General features: G+C 36.5%; 2 protein-coding genes across 2 annotated transcripts in view; one reads left to right on the top strand and one right to left on the bottom strand.

Annotated features, from left to right (window-relative positions):
* The window catches only part of LOC128994463 (neurocalcin homolog), a 176,082-nt gene extending 164,264 nt beyond the window's left edge, over nt 1-11,818 (top strand). Inside the window, exons 3-5 of the mRNA XM_054419039.1 lie at nt 5,869-5,987; nt 6,985-7,173; nt 8,225-11,818. Coding sequence (XP_054275014.1) covers nt 5,869-5,987; nt 6,985-7,173; nt 8,225-8,419 — 503 coding nt within the window. The 3' untranslated portion in view covers nt 8,420-11,818. The remainder of the gene's footprint in view (nt 1-5,868; nt 5,988-6,984; nt 7,174-8,224) is intronic.
* Nucleotides 11,819-14,383: 2,565 nt separating this feature from the next.
* On the bottom strand, nt 14,384-16,417 carry LOC128994197 (piggyBac transposable element-derived protein 4-like). Its single transcript, XM_054418576.1, has 2 exons — nt 16,286-16,417; nt 14,384-15,502 (listed from the first exon to the last, which is right to left on the bottom strand). Exons 1-2 carry the CDS (start codon nt 16,415-16,417, stop codon nt 14,384-14,386), a joined length of 1,251 nt encoding a protein of 416 aa, XP_054274551.1.
* Between the last annotated feature and the right edge of the window lie 291 nt (nt 16,418-16,708).

Raw genomic sequence — 16,708 nt, 5'->3', positions numbered from 1 at the left:
ACAGGTTATTGACGTCGTAATATACAGTACAGTGACATTGCTTAACCATACAGGTTATTGACATCGCAATATACAGTACAGTGACATTGCTTAACCATACAGGTTATTGACGTCGTAATATACAGTACAGTGACATTGCTTAACCATACAGGTTATTGACGTCGTAATATACAGTACTGTGACATTGCTTAACCATACAGGTTATTGACGTCGTAATATACAGTACAGTGACATTGCTTAACCATACAGGTTATTGACGTCGTAATATACAGTACAGTGACCTTGCTTAACCATACAGGTTATTGACGTCGTAATATACAGTACTGTGACATTGCTTAACCATACAGGTTATTGACATCGCAATATACAGTACTGTGACATTGCTTAACCATACAGGTTATTGACATCGCAATATACAGTACAGTGACATTGCTTAACCATACAGGTTATTGACATCGCAATATACAGTACAGTGACATTGCTTAACCATACAGGTTATTGACATCGCAATATACAGTACTGTGACATTGCTTAACCATACAGGTTATTGACGTCGTAATATACAGTACTGTGACATTGCTTAACCATACAGGTTATTGACGTCGTAATATACAGTACTGTGACATTGCTTAACCATACAGGTTATTGACGTCGTAATATACAGTACAGTGACATTGCTTAACCATACAGGTTATTGACGTCGTAATATACAGTACTGTGACATTGCTTAACCATACAGGTTATTGACGTCGTAATATACAGTACAGTGACATTGCTTAACCATACAGGTTATTGACGTCGTAATATACAGTACAGTGACCTTGCTTAACCATACAGGTTATTGACGTCGTAATATACAGTACTGTGACATTGCTTAACCATACAGGTTATTGACATCGCAATATACAGTACAGTGACATTGCTTAACCATACAGGTTATTGACATCGCAATATACAGTACTGTGACATTGCTTAACCATACAGGTTATTGACGTCGTAATATACAGTACTGTGACATTGCTTAACCATACAGGTTATTGACGTCGTAATATACAGTACTGTGACATTGCCTAACCATACAGGTTATTGACGTCGTAATATACAGTACTGTGACATTGCTTAACCATACAGGTTATTGACGTCGTAATATACGGTACTGTGACATTGCACAACCATAGAGGTTACTGACGTCGTAATATACAATACTGTGAAATTGCCTAACCATACAGGTTATTGACGTCGTAATATACAGTACTGTGACATTGCCCAACCATACAGGTTATTGAAGTCGTAATATACAGTACTGTGACATTGCACAACCATAGAGGTTATTGGCGTCGTAATATACAGTACTGTGACATTGCCTAACTATAGAGGTTATTGACGTCGTAATATACAGCACTGTGGCATTGAGTAAAAAAATCGGTAAAAATCGGTCTTTAACATGGATACAGACAGCTTTGTGTTAGTAAAAAAAATCGGGGAAAATCGGAAAAAATCTGATCTATCAAAACCGCATCCAGCCCAAGATCATCAACTAATAATTTTATTTTAAGATTTGGATATGTTTTAGTGTCCCCAAAAAATGAGGGATTATGGGCTCAACTGGAGATTACTCTATATATAAGATTTATTAACCTTTAAACTTTACCAATTTAATTTTAAACAGTATGTTTTAAATTGGCATTCTGTTAATTACGATTTTTTAACAAGTCCTTATGACAGTGTGTATTTGGATCTGGATCCGAAGACCCAAAGATCCGGATCCGAATTTTTCAAGATCCGGATCCGGTACCGACATTTTCTTGGATCCGCCCATCACTACAATTTATCAAAACATATGATTTTGATTGTCCTGAACATTACTTTTCCTGTTTAAAACAAGTACCCGGGGACTGAGCTTTGCTCGGGAAACTTTATCACTACACTATACTCTGAGAGTATTCTTTGGTCAATGTAATTATATCCCAAAAATAATAATTTATGGTACAGTATATTTTTCTTTACATCTATTTAACTTCTACAGGGTCCGGCAAAAAAACCTCCCCGGTTTGAGCATGACACCACGTGAGTTGTAGTGGGGATAGGGATGTGGAAGGGGTAGTGTTACGTAGCGGCGTACGTGCCATTTTCATTGTTGCCTTGGCTTGGCTCGGTGTGCATCGGGCGTTTGTTGTGGAGGAGTTTATTAAAAATGGCGGTTCTTTGATTTCTACTCAACGAGCGTTTCGGATTTGATTCGAACTTGGCCGACGTGATAGTGTTCCTGATGCGAAAAAGATTAGACTGTGGGTGTCAAACTATAGACAAACATTGTCAGCACTAAAAAGAAAACCAACTGGACGACCTCGTACTGCAATAACACCGGAGTATGTGGCGCAAGTGAGAACAGTCTCCAAAGCGTTCAGCGGTTAAACATGCAGCTGCCCTGGGATTGTCAGAAAGGAATGTAAGGAGAATTCTGCACAAAGAACTTCATCTGCATCCCTACAAAATAATGGTTGGCCAAAAGTTGTCTGAAGAAGATTATGAACCTCGCAGGGCTGCATGTGTTCCACCCAAGTGGAACTGGGCTTCATTAGAAGAAATGAAGACAGCATCTGGGGGAATGTTTTGCAAAATGTAATAACATGCAGCCCTGCTAGTTTCAAAATCTTCTTCAGACAACTTTTGGCCAACCATTATTTTGTAGGGATGCAGATGAAGTTCTTTGTGCAGAATTCTCCTTACATTCCTTTCTGACAATCCCAGGGCAGCTGCATGTTTAACCGCTGAACGCTTTGGAGACTGTTCTCACTTGCGCCACATACTCCGGTGTTATTGCAGTACGAGGTCGTCCAGTTGGTTTTCTTTTTAGTGCTGACAATGTTTGTCTATTTGTCTTTTTCACATCAGGAACACTATCACGTCGGCCAAGTTCGAATCAAATCCGAAACGCTCGTTGAGTAGAAATCAAAGAACCGCCATTTTTAATAAACTCCTTTACAACAAACGCCCGATGCACACCGAGCCAAGCCAAGGCAACAATGAAAATGGCACGTACGCCGCTACGTAACACTACCCCTTCCACATCCCTATCCCCACTAAAACTCACGTGGTGTCATGCTCAAACCGGGGAGGTTTTTTTGCCGGACCCTGTATTAAAATAATAATATCATAGTTTACTGAAATGATGAGATAGAAGAGTTTTTAAAAATTTGTTTGGTTCCCCAAACGGCCCAAACTATAGAAATTACCCAGTATTTTTCACGCTGAATTTGAAAAAGGCTATCAGCAGTAAGAAAATCTTCGTCACAGCAAGAACTTGGACTCGCTCCGAAACCAGAACCGAAACCTTTAATTTACCCTTAATTTTTAAAATGTAATAAGTTACAATTTTCCGAAAACCCAGGACACTTTCTGACTGAAAAAAATTACGTTTGATCCTTGTTGGTGAGTACCAAAAAGGAAACTTCTAAGTTATAGGTATAAACATGGTTGTATATCCAAGTTTGGTTGTCCTCGATATAATTGCACTATTTTATTGATACTGACAAATTATAGAATAGGCTGGTGGAGAATTCTACCTACCTACCTGGAGAGTGATTCGATAGGTAGCTATATGCCCTATAAGTTAATTGGGAGTTTATTTTATATCTAGTCCTAAACTTATAGCCATCTTAAGGCAAACATAACTAAAACCTAACCCTAGCCCTAGAGATATAAATATAAGTGATATAAATATAAACACTCATCCTCTGTAGGCCTGAAGCTACCTACCTATATTTTATTTGGGTTAGGATTAGTACTTTTTTGAGAGAGTGTCATTATGTACTGAACACACCTAGATGATATAGGGTATTAGTGATTCATGAAATTATTCATTTATAAAAAGCAACCTAACCGAGTTACCTTAATGATGTACCCAGTATTTAATACAAAAAAATGAAGCTTATGCCTATGTATATTAGTTTTAAAAGGGAGTAGAATAAGGCACGTATAATTTAGATTAGGCATTGATTAGTGTTAATAAACTAAACATGGATGAACCACTAAGTCAAGCTACTAACCCAGTTGTTGAGGCTAGGCTAAACTGAGTCCTGAAAGCATCCATCTCAAAACGGCCAAAACTTAAGAACAGATCCTAGGGTTTGATTTATTTTCAACTTTATTTTTCTGAAATAGATAGCTAAATTGTCCAGTGCCAACATCCCACACTGCTAATAGCAACACTCAAACTTAGTTAGGTAAGCTAGTTGTAGGTTACAATTAATTATTATCCCTGTGACCGATTCAGTGTAACATCTGACATCAGTCAGAATCAGACAACATTATTGACAACGACACGACTCGACAACCAACAAAAAGAGTAATTTAGTGATGATAATTATTATTAAAAGCATTAAAATTAATAAAAAATAAAATATATCGCTCGTTTATATTGGCAAAAGTATTAAATAAACAGCAATAAAGCTGAGGATAATGTAAGAATCGTTTTTTAATGGATTCAAAACTTATTACTCTGGAATGTTTATAATGTAATACAAATTCTTATACATCAAACGATTTAATGAACTGGAGCAAAGTCGAGTCGTCCGCTTTCTCTCTGTCTCAAGTTGACAAAATTGTATGTCAGAAGCTAATACACGTCAGAAGTACAACAGTTACCTCGGAAAGTGCTTCAAGAGCTTTCTGCGCATCCGCAAGCTGAGGTGCCCGTGGGTACAGAACGTCGAGTTATGTCTTAAAATGTAAACAAATGACAATAATGGCGGAATGTTTTCTCATGAGGCCCATGTTAAATTTTCAAAAGTTTGTACTCATATCACGGCGAAAATAGATTTTTCCTGGCTATACCACTGGTCTAGAACTTATTTTTGACCCAGAACTTAGTTATTCCGTAAATATAAACGTTTTTGTTAGAGCCGATTACCAGATCAAAGTAACAATTATTCAAACTTTACTCGTATTATATATAGGATACTTTTCCTGTTCCTTGCAACCAAAGTTCCTGCTGAGCTCAACAGGAGCTCTATGTCATGTATTATTTTATAATCAGAATTATTGTTCAAACATGTTAATTTTAAAAGAGAATTTCTATACTATCAAATAATATTTTATACTAGTGCACATGTTGCTAGAATTTGAGCTATTGCAAAGTATTACAGGCGTTATTTCAAAACAAACAGTCATAATTTCCGATGACTTAAAAGAATCCACTCAAAGATAATGCCATCAATCACTCCACTCCAGTTATCGAAACTGAAAACGAACGCTCTTGTGTGTCATGTGTTTACTATGAACAGCTGTAATTAATACAAATTATACGTCTGTTTAAGTAAACAAAATCCTTTCTTCATAAGAAATACATTGGAATTTTGATGGCCTGTGGGGTAAAGCCCGAGGACTTCTATTACAGGAATTGGTGAAAGTCTATACAAAAAAATCTTAATTTTGACACATTGTTTGTAAAAATCCGTCCATTATTAACGGAGACTAGGGTTTCGTAGAAATCGCCTTCACGTATTGGGATCCTTCCTTCGCCTTCAAGTATAAGGATTTAAAACCAAGAAGGTTTTAAATCTTTGTTTTAAAGGTTTTGAAGGTTTTAAATTTTTGTGTGATTATTTACACTCTGATGAAAATTTATCAATCTTCGTCACAAAAAGACATTCATCATTTCGGGGCCTTGATAGCTGTATTCGGCACTCAGCTTTTACTCACTAGTAAACCCTGTTACTAAACAACCAATATCTTGATTAAAGGTTTTTTATGTGTAAACCACTATCTTTTCCCTGAAATGGGTCACTGTCGGGACAAAAAATAGTAAAAATATAATTATAATTGTTTTATTTAGGATTTGGATCTACTTTTGCTTTGTTTTGCTAGATGCTGAGATACAAGAGTGGTATAAAGGTTTCTTGAAAGACTGCCCCAGTGGCCACCTCAGTGTGGACGAGTTCAAGAAAATATATGGAAACTTCTTTCCCTACGGCGACGCTTCTAAGGTAAATGATATTGAGCACTGAATAGCTTACCTTCATGTCAAGTAAAATTTAATTTACAAAATATATTTATGGTGGTATGGCAATATTTGTTACTGTGGTACCAATTTGAAAAATCAAACCTCTTGAACTTAATCACTTTGATCAGTTCAACTCTGTTTTTTTAATTCATAGTAATGTTTAACGTTCCAGTAGTAGGAAATGAATTCTTACCAGTTCCCCCTCCCCCATTTCTTGTTTGTTGATTATGAAAGTTGTTTAAACAACAAAAATCTGCAATGTTACCTCTATCCTTAACATAAATTAAATGTTGAGAAAAGGAAATGCATGGAACAGTCATAATGCAGAGAAGTACCAGTAACTCTTACCACAATCCTTCAACTCTAAACCAAACAGGATTCTTATTACCCTCTTAAATGTTATTAATTTCTGACCTACTCAGTACTCAGGCTTGTAGTCATCTTCAGTAAAAAGCAACTCTATCCAATTTATTAATAAAGTTATTTGTATGCTCTTGGCTTTGTAGTTTTTGGCCAAGAGTGATGCCAAGAAGCTTTACTGACATGGTCATATTGTATTGTTCAATTTGTCTCAAAGTAAATATCATTTCTGTTTTACTTTTACTTAATTTTAGATGGTTAGTTTAAACCAAACAAAAATTGGCGGTAGACAGTTTCTCATTAATAGGATTATATCACATTATCGATAGAGTTTCCATTTACACACACACGTGTCAATTGCAGTAAGTATGGTATCACAATCTAAATAAATTGTGTTTGTGAAGGTGATCACGACAATCTAAACGAACAAGCCAATCATTAATTTACAGTATTAGTATTAGTAAATAATGGCCCAGGACTGAACGTTGTGTTAGTCCAGTAAGAACCTTCTTAAAATATTTCGACTGATCGGACACCAAATGTAGCATATCACCATGTTTTGAAAAAATTTAACTTTTCATTATTTGTCCCGTAATTAACTGGTGGAAACATTATTTCAGTTTGCCGAACATGTGTTCCGGACGTTCGATGCCAACGGAGACGGTACCATCGACTTCCGGGAGTTCCTGTGTGCATTGTCCGTGACCTCCCGTGGCAAACTGGAGCAGAAGCTCAAGTGGGCCTTCAGTATGTACGACCTGGACGGCAACGGCTACATCTCACGACAAGAGATGCTCGAGATCGTTACCGTAAGTTGTCAGGACTCTGTGGTGTATTGACATTTTTATATAGAAATGGGTGATTGTGCAGTAGCTGTATTCCACCTAGACATCTTTGACTTTTACCTATCTTGAAATTTGTACGTACATTCAGGGCCGCTTTAAGGGTCAGTAGAGCCCTGCAATTTAGCTATGGAAATAGCTCTTCAAGAAGTCAGAAGGACAGAGGTATGGATTACAAATATAAATATTCTAGCATTTGCAGATGACATAGTATTGAAGCACTTAAAAATACAAGAAAAATGGTATTGAACATCACCAAACTCAAAATATATAAGACAATAACCAGTTCCCCTGTATGGATCAGAAAATTGGATTATAAGTAAAAAATAAACAGAAAAGAAATTTATAGTATTTGAAAACAAAACCATCAGAAATGTGGACCCCATAGCAAACTCAAAATCAGCGCCCCCCCCCCCCCCCCCCCCTTTTTCCTAGTGCGGGCGGGCAGTAGTTTTACTGCCCGTTTATGAAAGCGGACCTGCGTATATTTTTCCCAGTGTATATTTCCTTATGGTGAACACAATTCATAAAATGTTATTTTACAGTAAAGTTACTATAAATGTGTACAGTAAAGTTACTATAAATGTGTACATTAAAGAAAAGATAATTTGTTTCATGTTTTTAAGTACAGTAAAATTGTAATTACTGGTTTGTCTCATTGTAAACTCTCCTGATCAATTGTTGGATATCCATTAAACACTGTGTAAGCTTGTACAAAACCTGATCCCGATTTTTTTTTAAATCTCTGTGGAATTAAAATGAAAATTTTATAACATTGTTGTAATGGAAAATATGGTGTTTATCCATTGCCACCAGCTAAAGGAACAATTTTTTTAGTAGTAAGGATTTTTTTATTAATCATGAAATTTGCTAGTCTATTGTTCTATGCCTAATGTGTATATTTGTATATTATGTTATATAATAAATCTTCTGTCTAAGGCATTTTCTCTGCAGTAAAAAGTGAAAGAGTTCTTCTGCGTAGTAAAAAGTGTTTTAATACAATGTTTACTTCACCTAGGCAATTTACAAGATGGTGGGTTCAGTCATGAAAATGCCCGAAGACGAATCCACCCCAGAGAAGAGAACGGACAAGATTTTCCGACAAATGGACAAGAACCAGGACGGAAAGTTGTCTCTGGAAGAGTTCATAGAAGGAGCCAAAAGCGACCCATCCATCGTTAGGTTGCTACAGTGCGACCCTCAGGCCCAATAATCAACATTATCATATTAATACAAACGTACAAATTAATTTATTAAACTAAATAGTTTGTTCGACTTAAATTGAAAAGCACGATCGGTTACAATCACATTGGATCGGTTCCGAAGATAAGAAAAACGTCAAAGACGAGAGAATCTGCATTTCAAGAGCAATCTCATGTGAAATTTCTCACTTAAAAATGTTTTTATGTAAATTTGTAAAATAAAGTAAAAATATTTTTTTCTAAGTAGTGGAGAATAGTTTGGTGGTCATATCTCAGTCTTCCTCAGAAGGACGTCGGGATGTAATGTGGTTGTAGCGTAGCTTCGCTCATATCAGGATAGACTTTCCACGATTCGTGCGCATTTTGTCAGTTTTGTGTTATTAATTGTATAATATCCGATTTCGTTTGTTGTTTTGAGTGCTATGTACATTGTTTAGAGTTAATGTAGTGCTATTTTTTAATGAAGATATCCTATGAGTTAGAGTTTTGTAACGAGGGTGTTACGTCAATTACAGTTCAAGTTGACTGTTTGTATCTAGACTCGTTCGTGCCCGGGTGCTATCACGTTTGTTTCAGTGCTTCAGCAAATCAGTTAAATTGGTGTTTCTATTAACTAAGAGTATTTCATAGGCTTTTCATTGTAGTTTAGATCTGTTGTCGAGGGAGATTTATTTTCTGTTATACATTATTTAATAGTGTTTTTGTTTTAAAATGTTCTTATATTTACTAATCCAAATAATTATACTTTTGTAATTTCTTTTTTTAGTATTATTTATGGTGAAATTGAGAGTTTTGGAATAATAGATATGAAATAAGATAAGTTTGATTGAAATGTGTTTCCGTATGAGATTGAAGTGACCTTATTTAATTCTAACTTTGTAATGAGCCACCACACTGGGTTAGTCCATTTTCTAGTCACGTTGCACTTCAATGTTTATCGTAAGCTCTGAAATACTCTTCAGTTAGCGCTGGCCATATCAAATACTTTCCGTAATTCTATCTCGTTGTTGATTGTTAAAGGTGTTATCTGTTCTAGAACCACTTATTAACCGTTTTCTACTTCGACACTCGGTGTCTGCATGTTGATATCTTGTATATGATCCGATCTTCGTCTAGACTAGAACTCTCCAAACGGTTTGTAGCACTGGTCACGTCTTCACGGATTGTAACATAATGTAAATAGGCTTGTTCATGTTCACTTGAAAAATGTGATAAATTAAAAATTAATAGCAGATTTGAAATAATTATTAACATTGTTAAATGTTAGCGCAAAATATTTATTTTGTAAATGGTACCGAGTCCATTGATTTTTGAAGTTAAGTAAGCCTTATTGTTGATCCCGAGGTTTTCTATTTTAAAGTAGTTTTAGGTTTTCTCACTGTCATCTTTCACCTACCCAACATTTTTTATACTTTGAATCGTTCAGGGTGCTAAGACTCATTTACAGGGTGTATAGAACAGTAAATCATGTCGTCTTAGTTTTTGTAGTCTACTCGTAAACTACCAGAACCTTTTGCAGTATTTCTTTTCTAAATGCACCATTTTTAAAATAATTGTTTACTCCATTAAGATTTTGGTGTGTTCTATATATATTGCCCTTCAGAAATATATATAGTAATTACAATATCTTGATGTAGTTGTACTATTAAGAGTTAAATTTTGCATGAATTTATATAAACCCCCACACAGTTGACATCTTCACTTAGCTTCTTGTTATTGCTACATTCTCTAGACAGTGAATGAAGTCAGTTGAGTGTTCATTACATTGAATGTTCAGATACTTCACACTTTATTTGACTGGATTTGAATATTATTTATTGCTCTTTATAAAAGAGATTATTCCCTCATTGTATCATCACATTTATTTTTTGTGTATAGCTCCATAAATAGTTTTTAGTCAAATGCAAACTCCAAAGCAAACAGATTGAACATTTTTCTTTGAATAAAAACTGTTAACCATCATACTAAAAATAGTTACAGTATTTTATTCTGTTAGTAACAAGTCGTATGCATTTTTAAATCTTATAACTCAGTGTTAAAGTAGTGAAATTTGGTTGTTTCCTTTTCACAATTTCTTGTTTTTTATGGTATAACAAATTAAATGTGAAAAGTACTGTTCAACTATTATTAATTTTATTCGCTTTGGGGTTTTCAGTCATTGGTTATAGTCTGCTGTTTCTGCCTTAATGTGTTGTTGATTAGGAAAAATAATTTAAACAAGTATTATAAAGGGTAATCACTGTTTGTATTTTCACTCTAAGATTTTCTGATGGTTCAATTAACGGTTTTATGATTTCGTGAGATATATTCGTTTAGAATATATGAATTTTTTCTACCTTTTTGAGTGCATGGATCTCTTATTTTTGTGATTACAGAATGACTTAAAATATTTAAAGTTTTTGATCAATAGCTTAATTCTCATACTCCATTTGGTTTCATAAGTATATAATTTTGCTTTGCAGTTTTATTTTCCTTCAATCATTGAAGCCATTTTTGTATCATGAGCTTTTTATTTTGTAATGTATGTTCTTTTTAATTAATAGTTTCACAACATCACAGAACTAATTTTGCTATTGCCTTTTGTTGGTGAACTGATATAAATCACCTAATATAACCCAATATAAGTCCAAGATCAATTTGTCTCCCTATACTCTTAGCCGTTTAATTTTATGATGTAATCAGATTTTATTGAGGCATTATAGGAGTTATAAGAACTGCCCTTTTGCATCGAATGTACACTTTCTTCCATCTCTGTTTGTAATTTAACTATTAGGCTTTAAAATGTATTACATAGTAGAATCTATATCACGATGAATTTGAACTTGTAACCGTTTTAAATTGTTGTGTTAACACCTCTATATAGTCACATTTATAACACTGTTGTACTCTTAGGTGAATTACAGTAATGTTTTGCTCAACATTAAGCTTTTAGACCTTAAAGTAACATGTTACTAAGTATGTTGTATTTCAGCCACATACAAAATGTGTTACCAAATAATTGTTCTATGAGATTTATTTACTCATTGATTTATTATTTCTTATGGAAAACAACAGTTTCAGCAGAATCTTGATTATTGTTTCTATTTGTGATTTTCTTTTTTAACAAAACGAAACCTTAATGCTAGTCGTTCACTTTTATCACTTATTATTTAAAAGCATGTTGCATGTTTGTTTCATTTCTATTTCTAGTTTTGACACCCAGCACAAAATACTGTTATTTTTTACCTGTTCCTCACTTTCCTCTTAGAATTTTCTGGTGAAATACTCTATTTTTTTTAACCTTTTTTGTTAATTCTGCTGTCGACATGTTTTAAAACCTTATTTTCTAATGTTTGGAGATTGGAAGTAATTAATTAATTTATAAATTGCTGGATTTTTACCTTACAATGCATTAAAAGTGTTGCGCAAAATTGTTTGTGTTTTCTTTTAGGATAAAACCTGTTAATTTTATCATGTAATCTGATTTGACCAATACCAGGTGATACCAGGCGTTGTGAACTTTTAGTTGCCTAAAGAATATTCATTTATTTTTTAGCTCATTCATAAGATTTTGAGGGAGCTGCAATTGTATATTTGAAACTATTTTTTATCATTACAGAGATTTTAAGACCTAAGAGTCCCCGTGCGGTACCGGGTTAGAATAGGACCGCAGCCTCCCTCGGCTTGTCGTAAAAGGCGACTAACAGGGGGTGGGAGATCCTTCTCTTTATGCTCCCAACTTTCTCTGAGGCCAAGTTTGCTTCTTACCTTTGGCTTGTACCTCGAAATCTTTAATCTTTCCTTTTTACACTTCTTTTTTTCAACCCCGGTTTGGGTGTTCTTTTTCGACCGGCGTTCACTATTGAGCCTTGGGAGTGCCCTTTCTGTGCAAAAGGGCTGTTTTGTGCCTCGCACTGCCGATGGGACCTCTCTGGTGTGTCGTCAGGAACCAGCCCCTTCGGGCCCTAGTCAGGGAGTGCGGCATGGGTGCAGAGGTCGGGCTCTGCACTGCCACGGGCGACCCCGGTACGTCAGGATTCTCGGTACTAGGCAAACGGAGACCGGGCCCCAGGGAACTGGGGTAGGGGCTACGTCCCCGAGGGTATACCCGTTCCTGGTTATTCCGGGCCGTCCCTTGCCGCACGATGCGCTGGCAAACATTTTTATGGCTTTTTCAACCCCAGGTAGCATGGAGGGCTTGCTTGGCAAGCAGTCAGAGGAGAATGCGTTTAAGAGGAGAGGGTGTGTTTCAAGGTCACCCCCTCTGACGGCAGAAAATATATCGTTGGCACCTTCGCTGGTAAAGGGAGCGACTGTCTCCCCTCCACCGGTGCCAGCTTTCAAGTCTGGTGAAGGGCTGTTGGAGGAACACCTTACAACAACGTTGCAGTCGGAGAGCTCAGGGATGGTGCTTCTGCGTCAGAAATACCTTGACGCAGAGAGTAGCATCGAAACCCGGCTTCGAGACATGGAGGAGACCATTAAAGCTATGCTGGACACCTTTCGGACCCAGAAAGCTGTTAACCAAGTGGTCAAAAATGGCATGGCCAAGCTAGAAGATGACCTTGGATTCGTTTTTGCCTGCCGGTTGGTAAGCAAGGCGGCCATGGAGAAGATTGCGGAGAAGGTAGTGTCTATGCCCGACGACAGGGCGCTGCCTTCCAAGAAACGCAGAAGGCCATCCACTACGGAAAGCCCTCCAAAAAAGGAAGAGGCTGTTCAGACCACAAGGGCTAAGGTTAAGGCTAAGGCGACCCAGACAGACCTTTTGTCTGCCGGGCCCAGGTCTTCCCCAGATGTAGCTGCTTTCCCAACAAAGCGTCTACAACCTCAGCAACCCGTGACCCCTCTTAGGGGAAGCTCCCGTAAGGGATCAGTTGTTGAGACACCATCTGGGGCTGCATGGGAAAAGCGTCTTACCCGAAAGGAGAAGAGGCAGCAGAGGCGGGCGGAGGTCACCTCCAAGAAAAATGTGGCGGTAAAGGCACAAACGACAAACGTTGCCCAAATTGGGCCCGGTTTGGCCCCCGCTCTTAACCCATTCCTGACTGAGTTATTTGTCTAGTAGCATGCAGTTAGAACTGAGTTAAAATGGGCCAATGGGCAGTGTTTTAGTAAAAAATCCATAAAAATTGTAATTTATGAAATAAATGGCTAACACTTGTGTTTAAATTGATCTCCATAAAATTTCCTTTTATGTGACACTAATTTCCAATCAAAAAAATTTTATCGCAATTTTAAAAATATATATGGATTTTATATATATTTATAAACAAATATATTTTATGAAAGCATACCTAAAAAAAGTATTTTTAATTTTTTTTTCAATCAATTTCTTGGCCAAATTCATAAATAGTATTCAATTCCTTACATAAAAAACTTTATTTGGTTTGTTTATATATAAAATCCTTCATTTTATAGCTATTTTTGTAAAACTCTGCAAACAACAAAATAGGCCTGAATAGGCCTAATAGAAGCTTTTCACAAAAATTGCATGTGTACTAAGTTATGGTGTTGTGAGTATTGAAATAAATGGTAAATTATATTCTTAGCATGATTATATTAATTTTTAACTATAAAATGGGTAAAATTAGTTGTCAGGGAAATTTTAGGGAATTTCAGGGAAATTTCCCGGAATTTTAGGGAAATTCCCCGGAATTTCAGGGAAATTTTAGGAAATTTCAAGGAAAACAAGTTTCGTTCCAAATATCTTTGTGGGTACTCAAAGTGTTGGGGTTTTCATTCTCAATATGATTATATTATAATTATTCTTACCACCGGACAATTACCAAGCATATTATAACCAAAAACGTGATTCGTCTTATTTCATACTTGAATACTCAAGAAAACCTTATAGCCTAATATAATAAATATAAGATTGATCACTTACTTTTTTTGCTTATTTGTGAGCTCCAGACCTCTCTGCCACAATATTATATACAGTTTTACACTATTTACACACTATTTACACTCTATTTACAACTTTTTTCTGGGTTTCAAAAGTTTGTTTGGGTGTGAAACACCTCGAAACATGTTTCTAAGTGCAGAGGCACAAGGCACTTCCTGCACTCGTAAACGGTTTCACTTCTCCTGCCTTGAGCACTACACACTCTACACTTCCTTGAAGGCCTTTGCTTAGAAGTGGGCAAAATCTTCCTTATAAAATGACCCCAATGCCTGGCCTGTAACCGCAGTGGTGATTCAGCTGCAACCGATGGCCTTCCTCCTACTGGTCTGTTAGTTAGATTGACACTTTCCAAAATCTGTTCAGCCAAATTTATCCTAAATTTTGACATAGTAGACTTTTTCTTTGTTACAATCTCATGAATCACTCGGGCATTGTTCAATGTAACATCGAAAAGATAAAAAAACAATTTCTTGTACCCTTTCATGCACTTGCGCATCACCGGGAAGCATGAGAGTCGTTGGTCTTGTTTGTCCACACCGTTCATATTGTTATTGTAGTTTATCACAACATTTGGTTTGAGTTGTGGTTGAGGATTTGGACGTCTTCTCTCTCGTTGTGGAATGACTTCCTCATATTCCGGTCGGGTATGGATGGTTGATAGCATGGCTACATCCTTTCTGTCCTTCCACTTTAGGGCTAAGATTTTCTTAGTGTGCAAAAAGGTAAGTTCACCTAATTGGAGCTGTCTGTTTTTTATTTCTTTTGGAAAGTTTGTTCTATCAGACCTCACAACTCCTACAGCGTACGTATGCCTGTTCAAAAGCTCTAAAAAGAGTTTAGGTGAACTATACCAGTTGTCTAAGTATAAAACCCGGCCTTCATCCAACAGATCTGCACAAATTTCTAATACAATTTTTTCACTAAGTAAAAAAGATTTCTCCGGGGTTGCAGCATTTTCTGTCAGATTTTCGCCAACCTCAAGATTTTCTCCATTTTCAGGATCATCTACATTCTCCTCATTTTCTTCTTGGGGATGTATATCTGTCTCTTTGCCAGTATAAATTTTGAAGTCGTAACAATAGCCAGTTTTAGAGTCATTCAACTTGTATATCTTTATACCAAACCTGGCTCGTTTTGATGGGTTGAACTGTATATAGCTCAGTCTGCCTCGAAATTTTATTAGGCTTTCATCAACACAAATTTCTTTCTGAGGAGTAAATACTTTCTTATAGGATGCAATCAACTTCTCAATAATAGGCCTAATTTTTCTTAGTTTGTCATTAGGGTCCACAGAAGATGAGAAATGCAAAAAACGAGAGATAGTTTTGAATCGGTCTCGTGACATCGTTTCGCCAAAAATAGGTTGATGCAAAACCCTTCTCGTCGACCAGTTGTCATGGATATTAGCTTTCACATTTTGTGCCATGAGTACCACTAAAGCAAAATAGGCTTTTAGTTCATCAATGGTCAAATCTACCCATTTCACATTAGGCATGCCCTCATCTAGGTATTTGTGAGCATTCCTGTTTGTTTCGTCACATACCTGTTCCCAAAAATTATTTCCCAAAAACTGATCTAGCACATCCAGTTCATTGCTCTTGTCTGTCAGTTGTCTAGATATAACAGGATTTATCCCGTGTTTCCCGGTAAAAGGAATATTTTCTACCTCATTTTCACCCTCAAACCAGTCCCAGGGCTTTGGTTTTGTTATGCGTTTTCGAGGCCTAGGCCTACGAACGGGTTCATTACGGTTCACACGGTTACGTCTGCGAATAGGTTCACGCCTAGGTCTACGCCTATTACGACCAGGATTCAGAGCTCGATTTTCAATATTTACATTATTTGGAATATTTACATTATTTTCAATATTTACATTGTCACTTTCTTCAACATTCGGTAAATCAACGTCATATTCATCAAGAGTAGGATTCAAGGTTGCTAGGTTAGCCGAACTACAACTTGGTAGACTAGACACACTTGGAACACTTACGTCTTCATCACTGATAATTCGTTCGTCCTCTTCATCACCACTCACTTCACAACCACTTTCCGCTAAAATATCATCAACAAACTGAGCAAAACGATCACTTTGTAAGAATAAATCATCGCGACGAAACGCCATAGCAACAACAAAACGAACCGCTGTTGCACAACTAAGGTTAGAATACAACGTCATGACAACAAATCAATAATACAACAAAAAAAACATTACAGGCTACCAGCAGACAACGCATAGAGTATAAAAACAAAGTATAGTAGTGAATAAAACATAGTGGATGGTTATTGATCGTTTTTAATCATGAGAACAAAATATAATAATGCATTATGCGTGAGGACGGGCGCTGCCCGTCTTTAGTCTTTCGTAACCTGGCGCGCTAGGACGGGCGCCGCCCGTCTTTAGGCGGGAATGGGT

Source organism: Macrosteles quadrilineatus, unplaced genomic scaffold (assembly GCF_028750875.1).
Source record: "Macrosteles quadrilineatus isolate MER2022 unplaced genomic scaffold, UCM_ALF_1.0 Scaffold_5__1_contigs__length_97177068, whole genome shotgun sequence".
NCBI classification, from domain to species: domain Eukaryota; kingdom Metazoa; phylum Arthropoda; class Insecta; order Hemiptera; family Cicadellidae; genus Macrosteles; species Macrosteles quadrilineatus.
The sequence above is the reverse complement of the archived record's forward strand: the minus strand, read 5'-3'. Positions and strand labels throughout refer to the sequence as shown.